At 51.9% G+C, this 20,895-nt stretch overlaps 1 protein-coding gene across 1 annotated transcript in view; it reads left to right on the top strand.

Annotated features, from left to right (window-relative positions):
• The window catches only part of BACE2 (beta-secretase 2), an 80,336-nt gene that overhangs the window by 34,226 nt on the left and 25,215 nt on the right, over positions 1-20,895 (top strand). The window contains exons 2-6 of the mRNA XM_080828265.1: positions 1,401-1,489; positions 11,365-11,581; positions 14,971-15,099; positions 16,259-16,393; positions 17,936-18,037. Coding sequence (XP_080684391.1) covers positions 1,401-1,489; positions 11,365-11,581; positions 14,971-15,099; positions 16,259-16,393; positions 17,936-18,037 — 672 coding nt within the window. The remainder of the gene's footprint in view (positions 1-1,400; positions 1,490-11,364; positions 11,582-14,970; positions 15,100-16,258; positions 16,394-17,935; positions 18,038-20,895) is intronic.

The raw sequence follows: 20,895 nt of genomic DNA, 5'->3' as shown, positions 1-20,895 counted from the left end.
TGAAGACTATATTTCCAGAAGTTTCCAGAAGGACAGAGTGGCTGACCAGGGGACGTCCTGCTGGGTGGGGAGGGGGTGGTCAAGTAAGAGAAGGACCGAAAACACAGGCTTTGGCAAAAACTGGGGATTTGACCAGAGTGTTGAGAGAATTCTAGGTAGAAACTTGCCCGCCTGGATTTCCTCATCTACAGTTTTTTAAACTTGATTTCCGGCCTCTGGGATTTTATGTGCATGTTCCGTGTTTACTTCCATGAAACGTTTCCTTGTGTGTACCGTGGGGTGTGCGTCTGGACTTGGGCTGATGCTGAGCGCTGCACCCCCCGCCCCAGACGTGGCTTACTGGGTGTGGGAGTGGGGCGACGCTTCACGGACGGTGCGGCTGCTTGGGGTCACTGGTCACAGGGAGCAGCGGGTCAAAGCCACAGGAAGTCCCTGTCCACACTCACTAGAATGACCATCAGGAAAACAGTCAGCGTGCCACACTGGAGGCGGATATGAAGAAGATGAACCAGAGGAACAAGGGACGCATCACTTGTGACAGTGTAACTTGGCATCTCTCCTTTGGTGTATTAAAAATACACTTGCTCTGTGACCCATCAAGTTGGAGCCCTGGGTGTCTACCCAAGAAGAATGGAAACAGACATCCATGGAGCGACGTCTACGAGAACGACCGTAGCAGCCCGTGGACCAGAAGAAGCCAGAGGCCGGCCCCCCACCCCGTCTACATGGTTACACCGATAGACTGTCCAGTCCCTGGCGATCGCGTCAGAAAGTGCCTGCCTCTGAGAGACAGGAGGGGTTGCCTGGAAAGGGCACAGGAAGTGAGCTTTGGGGGACAATAGAAATGCCTGTCTCTTAGTTTGGGTACCATGTCAGAGCCCACCAATGGAAAATCTAAGATCTTGCATTGTTATTGTATGTAAATTTGAAGTCACTAAAACCAAGAAGTGACCCATGTGTTGGGTGTCCCAGGGGCTGTGTAGCGGTGATGAGGGAATGCCAGCTGCCAGGGGTGGGGGGAGGCTGGGGGAGCATCCTGGGCAGCACCCTCCCCCCACCGTCAGGGCCTCCGTGGGAGATTGGAAAGGCAGGGAGACAGAGCTGACCCACAGGCTAGTGGCTTAAAAAGGAAATCTCCGTTATTTTGCTGAATTGAGCTTCTTGTAAGGCCGCTTGTGTATCCACAGCACAACGGGTCCCCTTCCCTGCTGTAAGCTCCTTAATGGACTATGTTCAGATTTCAGTTCCAAAGCAGCTTTAAAAAAGAATATGTCTCATCAATACAAATTTTTTTAAGTAATACATTGTTCTTGGTGCTTCGTTTTTGAAAGAATTATTCAACCGTGTTGCCTTATTCAAGTAACCTGATAGTGTCTGTTTTTTCCCCTTGCAAATAAAAGCTGCAGATTCTCGTTGACACTGGAAGCAGCAACTTCGCCGTGGCAGGTGCCCCGCACTCTTACATAGACTCGTACTTTGATGCGGAGAGGTGAGTGATGGGGGCGTGGCCGGGCGCGGCAGGGTTTCGGGGCACCACACCCATGCTTGAGAATACACTGGACCAGGAGAAGCCAAAGCTCTAACATTTTAAGGGGGGGTCTGTGTCTGTGTCTATATGTGTGTGTGTGTAGCTGTCTGTGCCTATGGTTGTGTGTACTTGTGTATGTGTAGAGATCTGTGTGGAGGTATATATCATTGTGTGCATATTTGTGTGTGTGTATTTGTGTAGACATCTGTGCCTAGTTGTGTATTGTGTATATGTGTGTATGTAAATATTTGTATGTATGTGTAGGTATTTGCATGTGTTTGTGGTTGCATATGTGTTTGTGTGTATGTGTATATATCTATGTATATGTGTAAATATCTGTGTTTATGTATGGTTGTGTGTCTGTATTATTTACATTTGTTTATATGGTTGTGTGTATATTTGTGGGTATGCATATATGTATGGTTGTGTGTCTGTATTTGTATAGATATTTACATTTGTGTATATGGTTGTGTGTATATTTGTGTGTATGTGTACATGATTGTGTATATTTGTAGATATCTGTGTATGTGTATATGGTTGTGTATATATGTATAGATACCTACATATGTGCATATGGTTGTGTGCATATTCATGTGTATGTGCATATGGTTGTATATCTCTGTATATATCTGTGTATATGGGTAGATATCTGCATATGTGTATATGGTTATGTGTATATTTGTGTGTATGTGTATATGATTGTGTATATGGGTAGATATCTGTGTATGTATATATGGTTGTGTGTATATTCGTGTGTATGTACATATGGTTATATATCTCTATAGGTATATGTTTGTGTATATGGGTAGATATCTCCGTATGTGTATATGGTTTTGTGTATATCTGTGTGTTTGTGCATACGTTTGTATATCTCTGTAGGTATATGTTTGTATATAGTAGATATCTGCGTATATGTATATGGTTGTGTATATTTGTGTGTATGTGCATATGGTTGTATATCTCTTTAAGTATATTGGTATATGGGTAGATATCTGCATATGTGTATATGGTTGTGTGTGTATTTGTGTGTCTGTGTAGACATCTATGTATATGTGGATACCTGTGCCTGTATATGATCATGTGTATGTTTGTGTGTATATCTATATTAGTGTGTATGTGTGGCTAATTTGCATATGTAAATATGGTTGTGTGCATATTTCTCTATGTAGACATCTGTGTATATGTCGATATCTGTATGTATGGTGGTGTGTCTCTGTGAATGTGTATATGTTTGTGTATCTCAGTAGCTGTGTGTGTGTGTGTGTGTGTGTGTGTGTGTGATTGTGTGTTTTTCTGTGACTGCTGGATCTGTCCAGGTGCCTGTGTGTGCATCTGTATGGGTTCCTTCCGGGGGAGTCTGTGGGAGGATTCTCCTAATAGCTGTGGTGCGTGCTCCTGACCTTTACTTCCTGAAAATTCAAGCCAGCTGGACATTGTGTGGTTCACCTGACCGCAGAGAGCACACCAACCTTTCATGGTCATTGAGGCCTCCAGTCATAAGCGGCGGTGGGCTGGAGTGGGGAGACGGGCATTTGGTGCAAGCGTGAGGCTGTTCTGGGCAGTGGCTTAGTCGTGGTCAAGGTGTGGTTCATTAAAACCACTTCCATGCGAGGGGGGTTTCTGGTGCCGGGAATCTGTGGCTTGCATAGGGTGGCACACAGAGCACTGAGGCCTAGGACCAGGCTCCGGGCCTCTGTTACAGGGCGGGGCTGTGAGGCCACAGTGGAGCCCGGAGAGCGGTCGCTGCGTGCTCTGGGCCTCAGAGAGCCCGAGGTGGGCTCTGGACATAGCGGCCAGGGCCTCCTGGTGGCGTTTGGTTCCCGGGGAGCCCATGGGGCCAGAGCCACTACCTTCTGGGTGCATGTGTTGATTTCACATCCATGCTTGTGACCAGAAAATTGAAACAGATAAAACGAATAAGCTGACACATGGTTTGCTGTCCAGGGTCGTGAGCTGTTGCCTCACCCAGAGCGGCCCCATTACACTCCCTGCTCACTTGCCTCATCCACAGTCTCTGTTCCAACAAACCCCAACTCCCCCAGCTGGGGTAAAATAATGGCTGGGAAGCTTCTGGAAATAGCAGGCAACTTTCCCAAGGCAGGTTAGCTTGCCCTGTGCAGAAGAAGTGCCCGTCTGTCTTTTCCTGGGAATGTGTCTTGGTCTCCCTTTTGGTGGGGCAAGAGGTGTGGTCTTCTGTGCGAGCAGCTGGAGGATGGTGGGAGCAGGTGCGAGACAGGCCTCCTGGGGCCCCCACACCCCCGGCTGCCCCTCCTCCAAGAGCCTGTAGCTTAGTGTATGACTCAGTGTATTGATAACATAATAATGCCATCATTGACATTCCGGATGAACTTCCCGGCCAGGGACATGTGCAGTGAGGGCAGGGCTGTTCCTTGTGTGTGCAGGAGGTGAGGGGCTACTCTCTGACCCTCCCCGTTTTGATGGGTGGTCCGCCCATATCCTCTGCCCCCAGTAGCCCCCCATCCCCAAGCTGCTTGCTCTGGAGCAGAACTTCGAGTTGGTCCTGACCTTGATTTCACTCGTGTAGCACGGGAGGTCCAGGAGGCCAGGAAGCTTCTCCACGTTCCAGCTTCTAGGTCTGCAATTCGCAGACCGTCAGCCCCGGAACGCTGTTTTTAGAGCCAGTACTCTGTAATGCCCTGAACGAAAGGCAAAGGTCATGCATCACTTGGCTCATACCTAAGTCTAGATGCCCTGCTGTCGCACTGGGGAGAACGAAGAGAATGGTAGTCAGTACCGTGATACGTGTACACTCTGGGTCAACAGTGGGGGGTCGGTGAGTGTCCGAGGACCTTGCAGCACCCGGTGCAGACTGATACAAGGGGGTTGAAGTAGACTCAGACCCCCCCAGAGCCACTTGGGTTGGGAACAAGATTTTCCAAATAGATGAAGGATCTTCGTAAAGTTTCCCCCCAAGTGTACCACCTTCCCCCAATTTAGTTGCATTTCTGGAAAATGCAGTGTGTGTTCAAAGTATGTAGAAAGTGTTACTTTGGTGGCAAAGCAGTCCTAGCCCTACGTCTTTTACATTGTAGGGCGATGGTCCCCACATGTCCCCAGTGTCCCCACACCTACCGTGGGGCTCAGAACACACATGCTTGGAGCTCGGCTGTAACTTTAGTGGCTCGTAGTTCTGCCTTTCATCGCGGATCTGTAGACACACGAGACAGAGTGAAACCAAGGCTGGGGAGAAGTGTATAGTCACGTTCGGTTCAAGTATGTGGGTTTACCCAGGGGATGAGTATTTCCTTCTCAGTGTGTAAGCAGCATTTCCTTGGCATACACCCTCAGCCAGGGGTTGAGAGGGGCCAAACAGCACTTTGCAAGCCAGTCACCTATTTGCCATGTAGATGCAGTTACTGAAACATTTGAGGGTGAGTCATAGCATTGCAAATGCAGTGTACGACGGCAGTGAATATGCACAGTATTTGAGGGACTGTAGGCCCCCGGTGTCTTACTTACCGCCCCCTCCGTTCATGGTTTGGTTGAGCGGTGGTTCTCTCTCAGGCTTCAGTAGGACAGGTGTGTGTGTGTGTGTGTGTGTGTGTGTGTTTGGTTTTTTTTTTTTTTTTTGACTCCCCGCTGACTGAACAGGGAGCCCGATGTGGGGTTTGATCCGAGGGCCCTGAGATTGTGACCTGAGCCAAAATCACGAGTCAGATGCTCAACCGACTGAGCCACCCAGGCACCCCAGGACGCACCTTTCTAGCATACCTGCTCACCTCGCCGGCTGGGTTTGTGGTTTGTGGCGGCGGCTGTTCTGTTTTTTACCCTTAAACATGAAGCCCGGTTTAATGTGGAAACTCGTGGGACCGCCCGCGGCTCCCATGATGGTGAAGCCTTCCTTCCTTCTAATTCCGTAAGAGCCGAGGGATCCCTGCCAGCTTTCTGAGTGCTCAGGGTTCTCTTGGGCGCCCCATGTGTGAGCAAACAGAAATAACAGAACGGACCAGCGGGCAGGGGGTGCCCCAGGCTCTGTCACCCGGACACCAGCCCACCTTCTCTGTTCCCAGGTGTTGCTGAAAGGTCTTTAGGACCGGTAAGATGCCACCCACATTTTGGACCCCGGGCCTTCCTTTTAAGAGACCTATTCTTAGCACAGGCATGTCAGGTTTCTTAGCCGAATCAGATGGGAAGCGTCACGTTGCTGAGTTTGCGGCCAGTTCTGTCCCTTCGGCCACACCCCTGCAAAGAGGGGGTGCTTTGCAGATGAGGTACCTGCTCAGGTTTGTGTTAACTTTCTTTTCTCTCCCTTCCTCTGTTTTTATATTCCGTGCTTCTCACACGCTTCTGTTTGACTCAGATTTATTTATTTATTAAAAAAAGATTATTTATTTGAAAGAGAGCATGTGTGCCTGAGCGGGGGGGGGGGGGGCAGAGGGAAAGAGAGAAGCAGACTCCTTACTGAGCAGGGAGCCTGACTTGGGACTCAGTCCCAGGACCCTGGCTTCATGACCTGAGCCCAAGGCAGACGCTTCGCTGACTGAGCCCCTGGGGCGCCCCAAACGTGGATTTAATATCGTGAAGATAGGAACATTTTCTGTAAAATGATGCATTACTGATTTGCGTATGGCTTCCAGCTGACTTTCCGGTTGGCGTAAGGTGTATGCTTCCCACCGTCGTATTTGATGGAAGCCAAGAGAACGTTCTCGTTTCCCATCTCCGTTTCCGACAGAGGGTTCTTTTCTGAGACGCAGCCCCCTGCCCTGTGATGCTTCTGTGTTTGCTTGTCCCTCTGATCTCCCCGAGTTATAATAAGGTTTCTGGTTGGGTTTGTCAGCTCTGATTCCAGTCCCCCAGTCTTTGGATATTCAGGTTTTAATGCTTCCTGAAACATTTCCCAGTAATTGGAGATTTGGCATGGGGCTTTTTGACAAGAACTCTTTGATTTCCGGAATGAGCCGCCAGGCTACCATTAATCCTTTGTGTGGCTTCTTCCCATCGGAGGCCCTCTTTTCATGGTGGTGAATGTTCCAGTGAGTTTCTTCATGGCAAAAAGAAGATTGTGTATTTCTTTAGATGTCCTTCTTTTTTAGCCAATAAAACAGCCTCCGGCCAGTTGGCTTGATTAAAGATCTGGTATACTCATCCCCCTCCTGTTAGACTATCCGGGGAAATACTCCCGTCTGGGGTCAAGACACACAGAGTAGTCGTGGCGAGGGGGCAGTTAGTTTCCTCAAATGATGCTTGTGAGTGGTGGTAGGATGTTAGGGAGTTACCGGGTAGCCTCCTTAAGGGGGCCGAGCTGGGCGTGTCTCTCCTTAGGCCGATGGGCCGTGTTTGTGCCTGATGGTATAGATTGTTCCTCAAGCCCGCGTTTGTTTGTTTGCTTGTCCCGGAGAGGACTGCTGGTGCCCACGAACATTGGTCATTGTTGGGCATGATGGTGACTCTCCAGGCTGGGCAGGCTGGTTGAGCGGCCACTGGGCCATCAGTGGCCCCATCCACTCTGGTCTGGTCACTTCCAGAACCTTAGCAGAGAAGGGGCCAACTTGGGCCAGTCTGACAACCCCGAAGGTAGGTTCCAACCCACCCCCCAAATGCAGAAGAGCCCCTGGGTGCTTTCTTTACCAGACTCTCATTCCCTGGGCGGGGGAGCAGACCCCAGGACTTTGAATTTTGCCCTCCCACCCGCTCTTTTCACGTCCTCTGAAAACAGTAGCGGGTTCCTTTTAAAATAAAATGTCTCTGGCTCTTTTCTCCCTGTTCATTGATTTCCCCTCTCAGTCCTGTGTACCCTCAACACACTTACCAGAGGCAGAACGCCTTCTGAACTTGGTTCAAAGTGATTTTGTTGCTGAGTGGACTTCGTCCTGGCTACCCACGTCCCTGGCTGACGGCTGTTCCTGAGAACCCAGAATGGGAGCCGCAGGACGCCCCAGTCCGGGGTTCCCTCAAGATAGTAATTAATGTGCAGAGCGGTTGCGAGCCAAAGCATTTTAGTGCCAACAAATGGGATGTTAGGGTCATGAAGATGGGGGAATACTTTCTTTTTCCCAATTCAATGCGGGAAACTCCATCGATAGCCCTCAGATTTACTTATGATTCATCACTGGGGTTTTTGCCCTTGGAGGCTTAGTTCAAGGAGCTCAGAGAAGATGCGCTTACTTTTTCTCTCGCCTTATCTAGAACTATGCTTTCTACCAGGGTAGCCGCAGCCACATGGGTATTTCAATTAATTACCGAACACTAGATGGAATAAGCCTACCTCTCCAGTCCCTGTGTCGTCGTATGTAGTGCTCAGGACGCCCCTGGTTACCATAATGGCCGGCATAGGATACGGGGTATTTCCGTCAGGGCGGCCGGCTCTGTTGGACGGCGCTGCTCTGGAAGGCCGGAGAACTCTCCCTTTAGAAACGGAGAGGCCCCCCGCCCCCATGGCTCCCCTCCCCGATGGCCCCCCACCACCTTAACCAAGTTGTACAACAGACTAGCCCCTTCCCGTGGGGGTGATCGGACTTCCGGATGAGACTGTTTCTCGTATTCAGTACGAGTAACGCTGTAGGAGCATTTTCAGGGAATTAACATTTTTTTTAAAGGTTTATTTAATTTTTTTTTTTTTTTTGAGAGAGAGCACGCATATGTGAGCGGGGGGAGGGGCAGACAGGGGGAGAGGATGCCAAGCAGACTCCCCGTGGAGCGCGGGGCCCCACTCAGCGCTCCATCCCACGACCCTGACATCACGACCTGAGCCGAAAGCAAGAGGCAGACGCTCAACTGACTGAGGCACCCAGGTGCCCCGGGAAAAAAAAAATTTGTGCTTTCTAGTAGTCATTCACAGACAGAGTAAAGACAGCAAGTGTTCGGATAATTATAATAGTACCAGGTGTTTTTCTTGTGCACCGACTCTGTCCCAGGGTTTGTTCTAAGTGCTTTCCAGAGTTCTCTCTCTTGGTCTTCAGAATTAACCCCACGGGATGTGATACCGCACGGTCTCCTTTTCCAGGTGAAGCCATAGAGGCACAGAGAGGTTAAGGGGGCTGGAGTCACACAGCTGAGCAGTGGAACTGGTGGTTGAACCCGAGCCATGTAACATCAAGGGCCTCTCGTCTCTGCCAGTGACATCAGAGGGTCCAGAGGGCTCCCCCCATGAGGGGATGAGCAAGCTGGTCGGGGTAGTGTAGGAACCGCACAGTCTATACCCACGAGGCTGCTTCAGGCACTTAGACATTAGCAGGTTCTAATGAGTGTTCTGTAGTCTGGGCAGAGTAAAAAATAAAACAGCTTCTCCCAAGGAAGTCACGGCACTTTAGGCTGTATCGGGGAGAGAACCAATTTCTGCAGTCAGGAGTTGGCAAACGAGGGCCCGCCGGCTACCTCCAGGCTGCTCTTTCTGTTAATAAAACTTTATTAGAATCCAGCAGCGTGTATTCGGTCAGTATCGTCGGAGGCTGCTTCCGCATTACACTTGCAGAGCTGGGGAGGCGTAACAGAGATCACGGGACCCACGGAAGGTGGAACTTGTTTCCTCAGCCCTTGACGGAAAAAGCGTGCTGACCCTGGGCCAGATCCTGTTCTCTGCCCGTTTCAGAACGGCCTTTTCTGTTAGTGGTGGTGTATTTGTACACACGAGGAATGACCCCAGATGGTCCAAAGTCGGGATTCTCATTGCTGTTCACCATAAATGCGGATGGCCCCCGTCTCGCACCAGATACATTTGACTCGGTGCTGGCAGCCAACGTGGGATGGGCTCCTGTTTCCGGGACCGGACGGCCCTGCCCGTGGGACCTCTGATGGGCGGGCCCCCAGCACTCCGTGTGCCCAGACCCGTCCTTGTCACTCTCTGTCTCTGTCTGCCCTTGCCAGGAGACACACGCATGCGAGGTGTTCCCCTAATGCTGCTGTCCCTTTAAGATCGTGGCAGAGTGAACTAAGGCAGTAAATACTAAAATTAAGCAGTCTTCATATTTTGTATCCCATTATGAAGTTCGCATAAATCAAATTTCTCCAAAATGTGTGTGCCAGATGTCGGAAGAATCACTTATTTGCTCTTTATTTTTAATTTTTTAATATATTTTTTTAAAATGTTATTTATTTATTTGACAGACAAGAGTGCACAAGCATGGGGAGGGGCAGAGGGAGAGGGAGACATAGACTCCCTGCTGAGCAGGGGGCCCAATGTGGGGCTCGATCCCAGGACCCTGAGATCATGACCTGAGCCAAAGGCAGAGGCTTAACTGACTGAGTCACCCAGGCCCCCAAGAATCACTTCTTCCCTCTGATTATAAAAGCTATGTGTGTAGAAATTCTAGATGGGCCTGAGCACAAGGGGGAGTCTCCCTCCCAAATCCCACCCCCCAGAGGGAACCCCCGAGAGTTATTTCACCTTATTTCTGCGTCCTTGAAAATGACTTTGTAAGTAGCATTCTTTGGTGCTACATGATATTCCATCATTGAGGGGCGCTATACTTTTACTGAATGGTCTCCTTTCTGCTGGGCATTTGGGTTGTTCCCAGCTGTTTGCTATTTTAAAACATAATGACTGTCTTTGTCCCTGAATCTCCATCTTGTATCTCTGGGTATTTCCTTAGGATCAGACGCTCAGAAGTGCCGTTACTGAACTAAAGACTGTTAACATATTTAAAGCTTCAGAGATGTGCCCCTCCCAAAGAAGAGGTCAGACCGTCTCTGACGTAACTGCCTTCTGGACCCCAGGCAAGACTGCACTAGTTCGAACAGTCCTACCACAGACTTGGCGTTCAAAGGCTCAGTGTGAAAACAGTGAATGAAAACCTCAGGCAAATGGTAGCACTGGACAAGTGATCTGCTTGGTGAACTGATATCTCTCTGGGAATTTGGCAGCTTTCCTAGAGTGAGTGTGGTTGGAATGCTCAGATATTTGCCTCGAGACATTCTCTGGGTCCCATCCTCTAATTCAGCAGAGTTTTCAAACTCAGATGGTGTAGGAATTACCTTACAGGTTTGGACACCCCAGGGCCTTGACACCTGCTGTCCTTCGTCCAGAACGTCCTTCCCACGGGGCTCATTGTCTTCGCGCGTTGTCTCCCACAGAGGTGGCTGCACTGGAGAGGCCTGGGTGACCGCCAAGTCAGTGCCCTTACCCGTACCCCCACTTTATTCCCTGGGCAGTCCTTCCACTTTACCACTGCCTGGAATGGAATTTTATGTATTTATTTGTTTACTGTCTGTGTCTGAAAGCCCGAGGGCAGAATTCTCATCTGCCCTGCCTGTGGTCTGACCTCCTTCATGTGACTCTGTTTAAGTAGCTCTTACCCATAGGGCCATGTGCACGTAGGACTGTAGACGCTGTCACAGGGATTCGTGTCCCTACAGGCCACTAGCTGCACCCCTCCCCCATATTTGGGGACAGCCCGGAGAAGGAGGCTGTGACATCAGGAGGAAATGTGGGCCCTGAGGAGGAAGGCATGGGGGTGCTCTTTATTTGTCACATTGGCTGTGGGTGTGAATCTGGACCCAAGGTCCCTTCCTGTGTCATAGAGGAGCAGTGTGGGGCCTCTGCAAAGCCAGGCGGCCAGGCGGGTGCCCAGTTTGGGCCGCGCCTTCAAAAGCAGATGTGGTTAAGTAAGTTATGGGCCCCCCTTGGGTGAATGTTAAACTAGGGGCTATGTGTCGACCCCGGAGCCTCCCTCACACTTGGCACGGAAACACCACCCAAATGTGAGTGAGGCTGTCTGGTGGGATTGCTCACTTTGTCAACAGAATCGCCGTTAATGATGAAGAATTGCGTGCGGTCACTTTCCTGTGCTCAGGAGAGCGGTCACGGCCACCGTGCCCGGCTGCATCGTCCGAACGCGGCGCGTGGATCCAGCCCCGGGCCTTGTCTCTTCCTTCTCCAGGTCGAGCACTTACCGCTCCAAGGGCTTCGATGTCACGGTGAAGTACACGCAGGGAAGCTGGACCGGCTTCGTGGGGGAGGACGTCGTCACCATCCCAAAAGGCTTCAACAGCTCATTCCTTGTCAACATCGCCACTATCTTTGAGTCCGAGAATTTCTTTCTGCCTGGGATCAAGTGGAACGGGATCCTGGGACTCGCCTATGCTGCTCTGGCCAAGGTAAGGCCTGTCTGGGGGTCGAAGTAGGATCAAAGCTGGGACGAGTCGGGCGGGCGGCAGTGGTGGGGGGTCCCAGCTGCTGGAGATGACGGCTGGTCGCTGAGAGTCACGTGGTGGAGACCAACTGTGGTCACCCAGTTAATTATGTTTCTAGGCATCTTTAAACTTTAAGGTAGACAGTGTAATCCTTTGAACCTTCCTGCCATGATGTACCCATAGCATTAGTTTCATTTGTCTTTGTTTTTGCTTATTTTATTTCTGTAGTTTAAAAATGTGAACAGAATCCAAGTCACTTGAATTTTGGCATCGGTGCATTTTTCTGGGTGGGGGGATTAAAAGAAAACACATTTATTAGATTCATACATTCTTACGAGGATGGTGGAGACTGTGGCTGGCCCTGGGGCCTCGGCCAGGGAGACACCCCACCAGGGGGAGAGCATCGTGCTGCTTCCCTATGGGTGCGGACACCCTGGAGGGGCCACCGGAGCCCGGGGAGGGCCTGAAAGCACGTCCCAGAGACCATAAGCCAGTGGCCCAGGAGGCCCCGAGGGGAACGTGTGCAGCCCGCGCTCTCATCGGCATCGGAACTTGCACAAAATGGGAAAGACAGGATCTGCAAACATTTGGACTCGGCCGGCCCAAAGGGAGTGACATTGGTGTGCCTGGGTGGGGAGGCAGGCTGGGGAGTCTCCCCCAAGAGGGGAACCGGGTCAAGCGGATGAAATACCAGGGTGCGTCCTGGAGCAGAGCAGAAGGCGGTCACCCCTCCTGGCCGTCCTGGGCCCCGCATCTTGTCCTCTGATTGGTCAGCGCTCAGCTTGCAGCCAGAGAAGTGTGGAACGCGCAGAAGCAGGTTGGAGGGGCCGCGGAGCCCGTCATGGTCCAGGAGGATGCTCGAGGCAAAGCCTGTTTTCTCTCCCACAGGGATGTTCATCCCGGCCCCGGCTCACTGGTAATGGTGCACGGAGGGGTGAGTCAGGGAGGGGGCGGCAGGCAGGGGAGTTCCTGAGCCTAGGATTCTTGTTTTTTTGTTTTGGTTTTTGTTTTTTTTTAAGATTTTATTTATTTATTTGAGAGTGAGAGAGAGTATGAGGGGAGAGAAGGTCAGAGCTGGGAGCCCGATGCAGGACTCGATCCCGGGATTCTGGGATCATGACCTGAGCCAAAGGCAGTGGCTTAACCAGCTGAGCCCCCCAGGCGCCCCCGAGCCTGGGACTCTTAAGGAGCGAGAGGCCTATGAGGCAGGAGGGCTGAGGACATCTCAGGACTTGGTTCCCTGGGTTCTGGTGACATCCAAGGGTGGCCACGTTTCCCATTTTAGGGATGTGCAGACTGAGGGTCGGAGAGGTTTACCCTCCTTGCCCAGAGCCTGGGGGGCTCTGGAGCCCCTTTCTTCTCAGTACCATAGGGTGAGCTTAATATGAACTGCATAGACTCATTTTAATAACATACATTCCTCGGTACAAGTTCATAGACAGTGTGACGGAGGACAAAACATTGCTTTGTTACCTGGCTCGGAACGGGGAAAGGTAGGAGCTTGGTTGGTTTCATGCTACTTCTCGGGGGGACGGCAGAATAAAGCTGACTTTGCCTGCAGTGGATAGTACTGATAATAAGCTTCCTTGCAAATAATGACTTCCAGGTCCCCGGCCGTGGCCAGGCTTGCCACACGACCTTCTTGTGTATGGAATTCTGAGATGACGGCGATTGGCTTCCTGTCCCAGATTTGAGGAGATGGTCATGGGATGGGTAGGACGTGGTGCGTGGCTGGAAGTGCGGCTTGGTGGGCCAGAGCTGCTGCTGAAATAGGTTGGCCGAGCCCTCAGTGGTGGCCACGGCACGTGGCGACCCCAGTCTGTCACGGTGCTTCCCGCCAAGGATTCCCACCAAGGCTGTGCCTCACACCTGCCCTCCGGGGTCTCACACCACGGATGCCTGCGTCCAACTGCACACCCACGAGCTGGGCTCTCTCGGGTTGGCCCTGGTACCTGTATGTTTTCAAACCTCAAGAGGGAACCTGAGGAATGACTGGGCAGAATCCTAAAAGATCCCTTACTGCGAGCCAGGCACTGTTCCAAGGCTTTTGTGTGTATTGGCCCATCGAAGCCCCAGGAGCAGCTCCGGGAGGCTACTGTTTCCCCATTTCACAGATAAAGAAACAAAGGGACCGGTCACATGGGGAGCAGATGGCAAAGGCAGAATTCAGTCCCAGGTGATGTGGCCTTTGCTGCCTCCCACACAGGTGGCCGGGAGGACGGCAGCCCGGGTCAGCACCACACCCAGCCCACTTCGTGTCTGTGATCCCCCGAGATGCCAACGCACACGTGGTGTGAGGATATCATGCCCAGTCCTGCCAGGGAGGCCACAGAAGCCAGAGGAGGAGGCCAGACGCAACTGAGTTAAATAAATGAGAAGCTTTGTGCTTGCTAATGGGCTGCGCCCTTGCTCTCCGCAGAATTACGGTTTTCATTCTCACAGGCAGTAAATGATAGTCCCGATGTTGACTCCCAGTGGTCCGAATCTGCCCGGCAACTGGGCCACTACAAGTAAATTTCCATCAGGAACCAGCAACTCCAAGTGACCCATATACCCCGCTTGTCAAACCCAAAATCTACATGCAGGTCCCTGACTGGTCTTCGGGACCAGCAGCCCTGGAGGCCCACCCCCAGTACAGAGCTGTTTGTACACTGAGTTCTGGAGACGTGGGGCGCCCCGAGTGAGTGCTGGCTCTGTGGAAGGAAGGCATCGGCCACTTAGGTCCACTGAACTATGGTGGCTGGGAATCTGGGGCTGGGAATCTGGGAATCTGGGACTGTCCTTTCCTGCTGCTTTCCTGCTCCCTGGAGCTCAGCAGAGTCTGGGGTCTGAGAGGTCTCATGCTTAGCACCTGTCGTGTGGCAGACGACCGTGGCCTAGAGATGTGAAGCACGTTTTCTGAAGTCCCAAAGGCCACTCCTAGAGGTGCTGCTCTCCTTGCTCAGACTGAGATGGGAGCCCACCAGCCCCACTGGTGACCCACCTCCACATCTCGTGCCTGCCTCACAGGGCATTGTGGTGATAATGCGACAACGTACCAGCAGCTCTAGAAATAGTGTCTGCGGATTGCGTCTCTGCCTTGCGCTGGGACCGCATGGATCTTCTCTGTCTCGTTCCGATTTTAGAAATACTATCTTATTTTTCCAACAGAGCCACACAGACAGGAAAACATTGCGTAGTAGGAAGGTCTGTTACTGGTTTCCGAATCACTGCCCTTGAACAGATGGTTGTTGTTTCCCCGTGAAAACAAATACGAAGAAAACTAGGTTTGGACCCCATGCCCGGTGTCAACTTTGGCTTGGTCCTCGTCTCCGCCTCGAGTCATGGGGCTGCTGTCCTTGTGTCTCCTACAGCCGTCAAGTTCCCTGGAGACGTTCTTCGATTCCCTGGTGGCCCAAGCAAGGATCTCCAACGTCTTCTCCATGCAGATGTGTGGGGCGGGGCTGCCCGTGGCTGGATCTGGTACCAACGGAGGTAGTCTTGTGGGTATCTTTTAGTCCTCAAGGGGGGAAAAAATATCACAAATGAATCGGGCAGCTTTTCTGTTTTGTGAACACCCTGGTGGAAATGCTAGACACAGAAGCATACATCAGTACTATGGAATTTTGATCACCCTTCTTATAGAACCTTTAAAAAAAATGGGTAAAATTAGGTATTATTTTTATCTTTTCTAATTATCCTGCCAGCCAGAAGCTGATTCTCTTTGCTTCCCCCAATTCTATGAAAGCTTTTTAAAATAATTTCCTAGAAAAATTTTGGCAGGTGGGAGAGGGTCGGGTGAGGACCGGTGGGGGGTTGTGGCAGACGGGCCTTACCCAGGGTTGGTCCACTGGTTGAAGGAAAGACTGGCGATTTCCTAATTTGGTGCTGAGACAGGGACACCTGTGTGTCCTTTCTCTGCACAAGTGCGTACACACGTACACACACAGCAGGAAGTTTTCTAGTGAAACACGAACAGATCAAGGCCACCAGCTCTGTGGATGTACTGAGGCTGTGTCCCCTCGATGGACCCTGCCCGCCCCCCGATGTCTCAAGCGAGAGGTGACAAGGACAGCACACAAGAAGGGCCCCTCAGGGCGGGTGCTGACAACCCCCTCGTTGTCCAGCTGTGAGAAGCAGACACTCAGTTGCTTTCATTTGCCTACACTACACCCGGCCTGAAGACCTTGCTTGCCCCCCTTTTTCAGGACAGAGGACAGCCTAGGGTATGTGGGGCGATGCTTTATAGTTTTGCAACATAGGATTTCGATTAGGGACGCTCCTTTGTCTGCCTTGCGTGCACATGTGTGAGACTGGTAAGTCCTCCTCTGTCTTCTGAGGAACTGAATTCTTGTCCGACAATGTGGCTCACTATTTCCCTTCATTTGATGGGAGGTGCATCTTGGTAGGATACGGCTAGACTCGGAGGGCCATCCTTTACAGAAGGGAGACCACCGGAGCATCTGGAACAGACGAGGGCACAGACTGTCTGCCCTTTGGATACGTGGCCCCCAAATGTTCCCTGTTTAACTTCCGAGCATCTGTGTTTTGTGACGTCATCGTAACGCGCGGACGGGGATTCTGATTGTATGCTTCTCTGTGTAACCTGTGGCCATGCCTCCGTATTTTTTCTCTTATACCTGTAAATATTTCCCTTCTTAGGTCCTGGGTGGAATTGAGCCAAGCTTGTACAAAGGAGACATCTGGTATACCCCTATTAAGGAGGAGTGGTACTACCAGATAGAAATTCTCAAGCTGGAAATCGGAGGCGAGAGCCTGAATCTGGATTGCAGAGAGGTATGCACATCGTGATCTCTTTCTGTCACTTTAATACTGTCGCTGGGACCAGAATAGGAAATTAGAAGGTACGGGGGCACCTGGGTGAGGCAGTCACTTAAGTGTCTGGCTCTTGGTTTGGCACAGAACCCTGGGATGGAGCCCTGGGTTGGCTCTGTGCCCCGTGGGGAGTCAGCCTGGAGCCTCCTCTGTCTCCGCCCCTCCCCCAGCCCCCGCCACAAGCGTGCACACTCTCTCTTTCTCTAAAATAAATAAACCTTCAAAAACACCCAAGAAAACTAGAAGGCACATTACAAGATGAATCAAAGATTCATACATTAAAAGTGATAGGGCCTTTTTTGTATGATAATGAACTCCTCCTTCTAGAAGTCTTGCTTCCTTCCAGTCACTTGGCAAAAAGGGAAAAAAAATGCATAAAACGGCATGTGCAAAGAGCGCTATAGAGCCCCTTTCGCCGTTCCCCTGGGCCTGATGGTTCCAGAACTGTGTTTCAGAGGTTGGAAGAGCAGGTTTTTAATCCGTGCAAGGCAGAAAATGGGGGCTACAAATAAGCAAAGTGAAACTCAAAAGAAACCATCCACTTTGCCTTCTGTTCACCCCTCCACCGATGCTCCCCTCTCCCTCCAGGACAAGTCATGCTCTGCAGAGCAGCGTGTCCTGACTGTCCTCATGGGGGGCAGACGTGCAGAGCTGGGGCGCCAGGTCCCGCTGGAACCCTGTGCACACCCTGTCTGCGCCGGGCATTCCTGGGGGCCGTAATGGTATCGTGAGGAGGACAGCTTGTGGCAGGCAGTCCCCCACAGTGTCTGCAGGCTGGGCATCTCATTCTGTGCCTCCCTGCCACCACCTCCTTTCTCACGCGCCCACCACGGTTCCCACAGGCACAGATGCCTCTGAAACCCACCCGGGCTCAAGAGAGCGGTGCTCACTCCCTCTAGGAGAGTCTCTAGTCCTAAGGCCACAGAGCCGGCTCTCTTGTCAGAGGCACTTCCTTACACTAAAGAATCCAGTGATCGACTCCAGGGGGAGGGCTGCAACACAGCGCAGACTTCCGTGTGCGCACATGCGAGATCCTCTCTCTGAACGTGGCTAAGGTTCCATCCTAAATGCAGATATGGTGTGTCTAACCATCCTGATCCTCTTTTTCTGTTTCTGGGATAATAGTTGCTTCTGTAGGATTTGCATAAATGGTAATTGATGTGTCATTTGAATCTGGAAAGACACAGGGGTCTTCCCCCTTTGCCCTTGGGAGCTCCTTGACGGACAGGGACGCCTGGGCACCTCCGGATGGGGCAGTTGTCTGGGAGGGCAGAGCTGTTGATTTTGGACATATCCCTTCCCTTTCCTGGTCTCCCGTTTCCTTTTCTGGGAAGTGAGAATGTTGGGCTAGCGTCCAAGTCCCAAGACTGTGCCGTGAGTAGAGCCACCGCTGAGGTCCCCCGGCTGCCGGAAGTTGTGTGTGGCAGACCCCCAGGGACAGCAGGCTAGAATCACGTTGCCTGGAACTCACACCCTCTCCCCACCAACCCGCCTCTGTTCTAGTATAACGCAGACAAGGCCATCGTGGACAGCGGCACCACGCTCCTGCGCCTGCCCCAGAAGGTGTTCAACGCGGTGGTTGAGGCCGTGGCCCGCACGTCTCTGGTGAGTCCTCAGGGTTCTGATAAATCCCGGAGAGCCCCAGGTCATGACCCCGTGCTGGGGGAGGCAGCACTCCTGTGTATTCAGTAGTCTTTATAGTCTTCATCTGAGGATTTTGAGGGACTGAGTTTATTAAAATTTTCAACTATTACTTATTAAGTTCACAGTCTTACTCTTAACTAGCAAAGAATTTTTTCAGATGAACCTCAGGGGATTTGGATCTGAAAGTGCCATGCTGTTTAGTATTTCAAATAATAGCGACCTGGATGGAGTACTTTTTTTTTTTCTTAATCTAAGAAAAAAGTCTCTTGGTAACATTCTAAATGAGAGGAAATAGGGAACCAGGAATATGTTCACAGCCTCTAAAACAAGACCTATGAACCCCAAATCGTCCTCTTTTTGGCCTTCATTCAGGCTGTACTGGGATCTGAATTCTTCCGTAAAAGAATGTGATTCGCGGAAGACAAAGGCTGATCAGCCAGTATAATAATTTTTAAAATCCTGCTCAAGAACAACATTAATTTTGGAGAAGTGGCTGACAGCATCCCAGCATGGCCCCAGCTTTCCAGTTGGTTCCGGGCATCAGGGTAGAGACCAAAGGGTAGACCGAAGGCACTGAGTGGGAAGAATGAGGCTTCAGGGGTCGGACGAGCCTGAACAGAGGCTGGTTTTGGCTGCTCGCTAGCGGGGTGCCTGGGTGGGATTTGGGCCCTCGGAGCCTCCACGTTCTCCTCAAGGGGCTGTCGGCGGGGCTGGAGTAAAGTGCGCCCTGCACTGTAGAACGAGAAGCGCCTGATGTCCCACTGGGCAGCTGCTCTTTGTTCGAACGTGAGATGGAGGTTCCTCTTTGCTCCCTGGGTGTTGTGCTAAGCCTTCCTCTGTACAGTGTCACCTTGGTGCTTGGTGCCTTCCTCTGTACAGTGTCACCTTGGTGCAAGGTCACCAAAAACCCGTGTCTCCTGTGCAAAGTCTTCATGCTGGTGCTAACGCCAGCCTGACTCTCCCACGACTCCCCCGGCCGAATCCAAAGAATGATGGGAAAATGCTGAGCAGGTCTTCGTTGACGGGTTCTAGCAGGAGCGGGGGAAGGAGGAAGGGGTTTTGGGTGTCCTGAGCCAAACTTCAGACGTCTGGAGCTGGCGTGGGCCGAGCTGCAGGCGAGCGGAGAGAACGGACAAGAGCCGCGAAAAGAAGCAGCGCAGAGGCCCCTTCTGAGCTTGAAAGGACTTTCGGGCAGCGGTGGTCAAAAGCCAGAGGAAAGCTCCTATCTTAGCCCGTATCTGCTGAATCAGAAAAAAAGGCAAGGAAAGTTTTTAGTGCCCTCGATTCAGAACGCTGGCTGAAAATCAGACCGTGCTTAAAATATGGAGCCATATGCTGATTTTCTTCCGTAGTGAGAGTGTCCTCGGCAGACCTGACACGAGCCTCCTCAGACTGCGTATTCCGGGCTGGAAGTGTGTGAGGACCACCCCGCAGGACCGGCCCCGCCTCTGGGGAGCCAGGGCCTCTATCCCCCGTGGGAGCCGCAAGGGAAGAGAGTGGCACCCCCGGGGCGTCGTAGCCCGTGGTTGGTGGTGGTGGAAGGAATGGGGTTACAAGACTTGTTTGCCTTGTCTAAAATTATCCTCCGATTCCAGAGCCTGTGTCGGGAAGGGGAGGACCCGGGAAGGTTCTCCGTCTTGGGCACGGAAAGCACAGCCAGCCGAGGGGGGCCGGGGGGAACGGGGGAAGGACGGGGCACAGAGTCCCTCTGTCCATGTGCCCGGACCGAAGATGGGTGTGCTCTTTCTCACCTGTTGTGGTGTAGGCTTGCTTTCTAGTTAAGGGAACAACCTGTCTTCAGGGAATTAAATGCAGTGCCAGTGTTGGGCTCTGTCTCCTGGCCTGGTTTGTTCAGACGGGATTTTAGGAATGCATGGTCTGTATTTTGAAATGGAGTTCTGTAGACGCCAGAGGCCCAGGCACCCTCTCCTCCTAGCTGCAGCGCCCTGGTGCTCGGCCCAGTGCTCCCCCATCTGTAAAATCCAGATGCAGGATGACACCTGCCTTAGGATGACTTCTGACTCTGAACTCTGTGATCTGAGGGTCGAAACTGTCCTCCAAGGACACGTGGCACAGCCTCTGGGGAGGCCCTTAGACTCACAGACGCCTCTTTGGAGGCACGGGGCCCCGTCTGATCCGGAGCTGGGCTCCTCAGTTGAGTTACCACCAGGCCTGATCCTTCATCTGCAAATTGGAGCTGCCCACGGGCACTGACGTGGGGCTCCCTGCCCCTGGGTGCAGACCCAGCCACCCCCCAGCCTAGCCCATCCTTCTGTCCAGCAAATGACCCTCATCCACTCATCTGGCCAGGGATTCTGCCCTCGGATAGATAGTTCAAATCAACTTAACTTTCACAAAAGGTGAAAATGTAATCACATTTTATGTTACAAATGTTACAATGTTACAATCTGTTAAAATGTTATTTTACAAAATGTTAAAATATTACAGATCAGTCATTAACAGTGTCACAGTGGATGGCCCCTGGAGTAAATGAAAAACCCCAGGGCGTTTTCTCCCCACTGTGTGGTCTGGAGGGAGGGAAGGACGGAGGGATGAGGGCAGGCAGGCGCGCACCTGCCACGTATCTTCCTGCAGCAGAGCCCCCAGCGCTCACCCGGTGACGCTCCACTGTCTCTGTACTTGCCCTGCTCAGTCACCATCTTACTTTCTCTCCGCACCCATAGCACCCTCCTTCCTGGACTTGCCGTCCCTGCGCCCTCTTCGTGGCTGTCTGCTTTGCCGGCGCCATCCGGAGTGGGCCCTAGGCCCCTCTCTTCTCCCTGTATTCACCTGAAAGGGATTCCCTCGGTGCCACATCA

The sequence above is a fragment of the Martes martes genome (assembly GCF_963455335.1).
Source record: "Martes martes genome assembly, chromosome: 1".
Taxonomy (NCBI): Eukaryota; Metazoa; Chordata; class Mammalia; order Carnivora; family Mustelidae; genus Martes; species Martes martes.
Note: the sequence above shows the minus strand (reverse complement) of the source record. Positions and strands in the feature narration are given on the sequence as shown.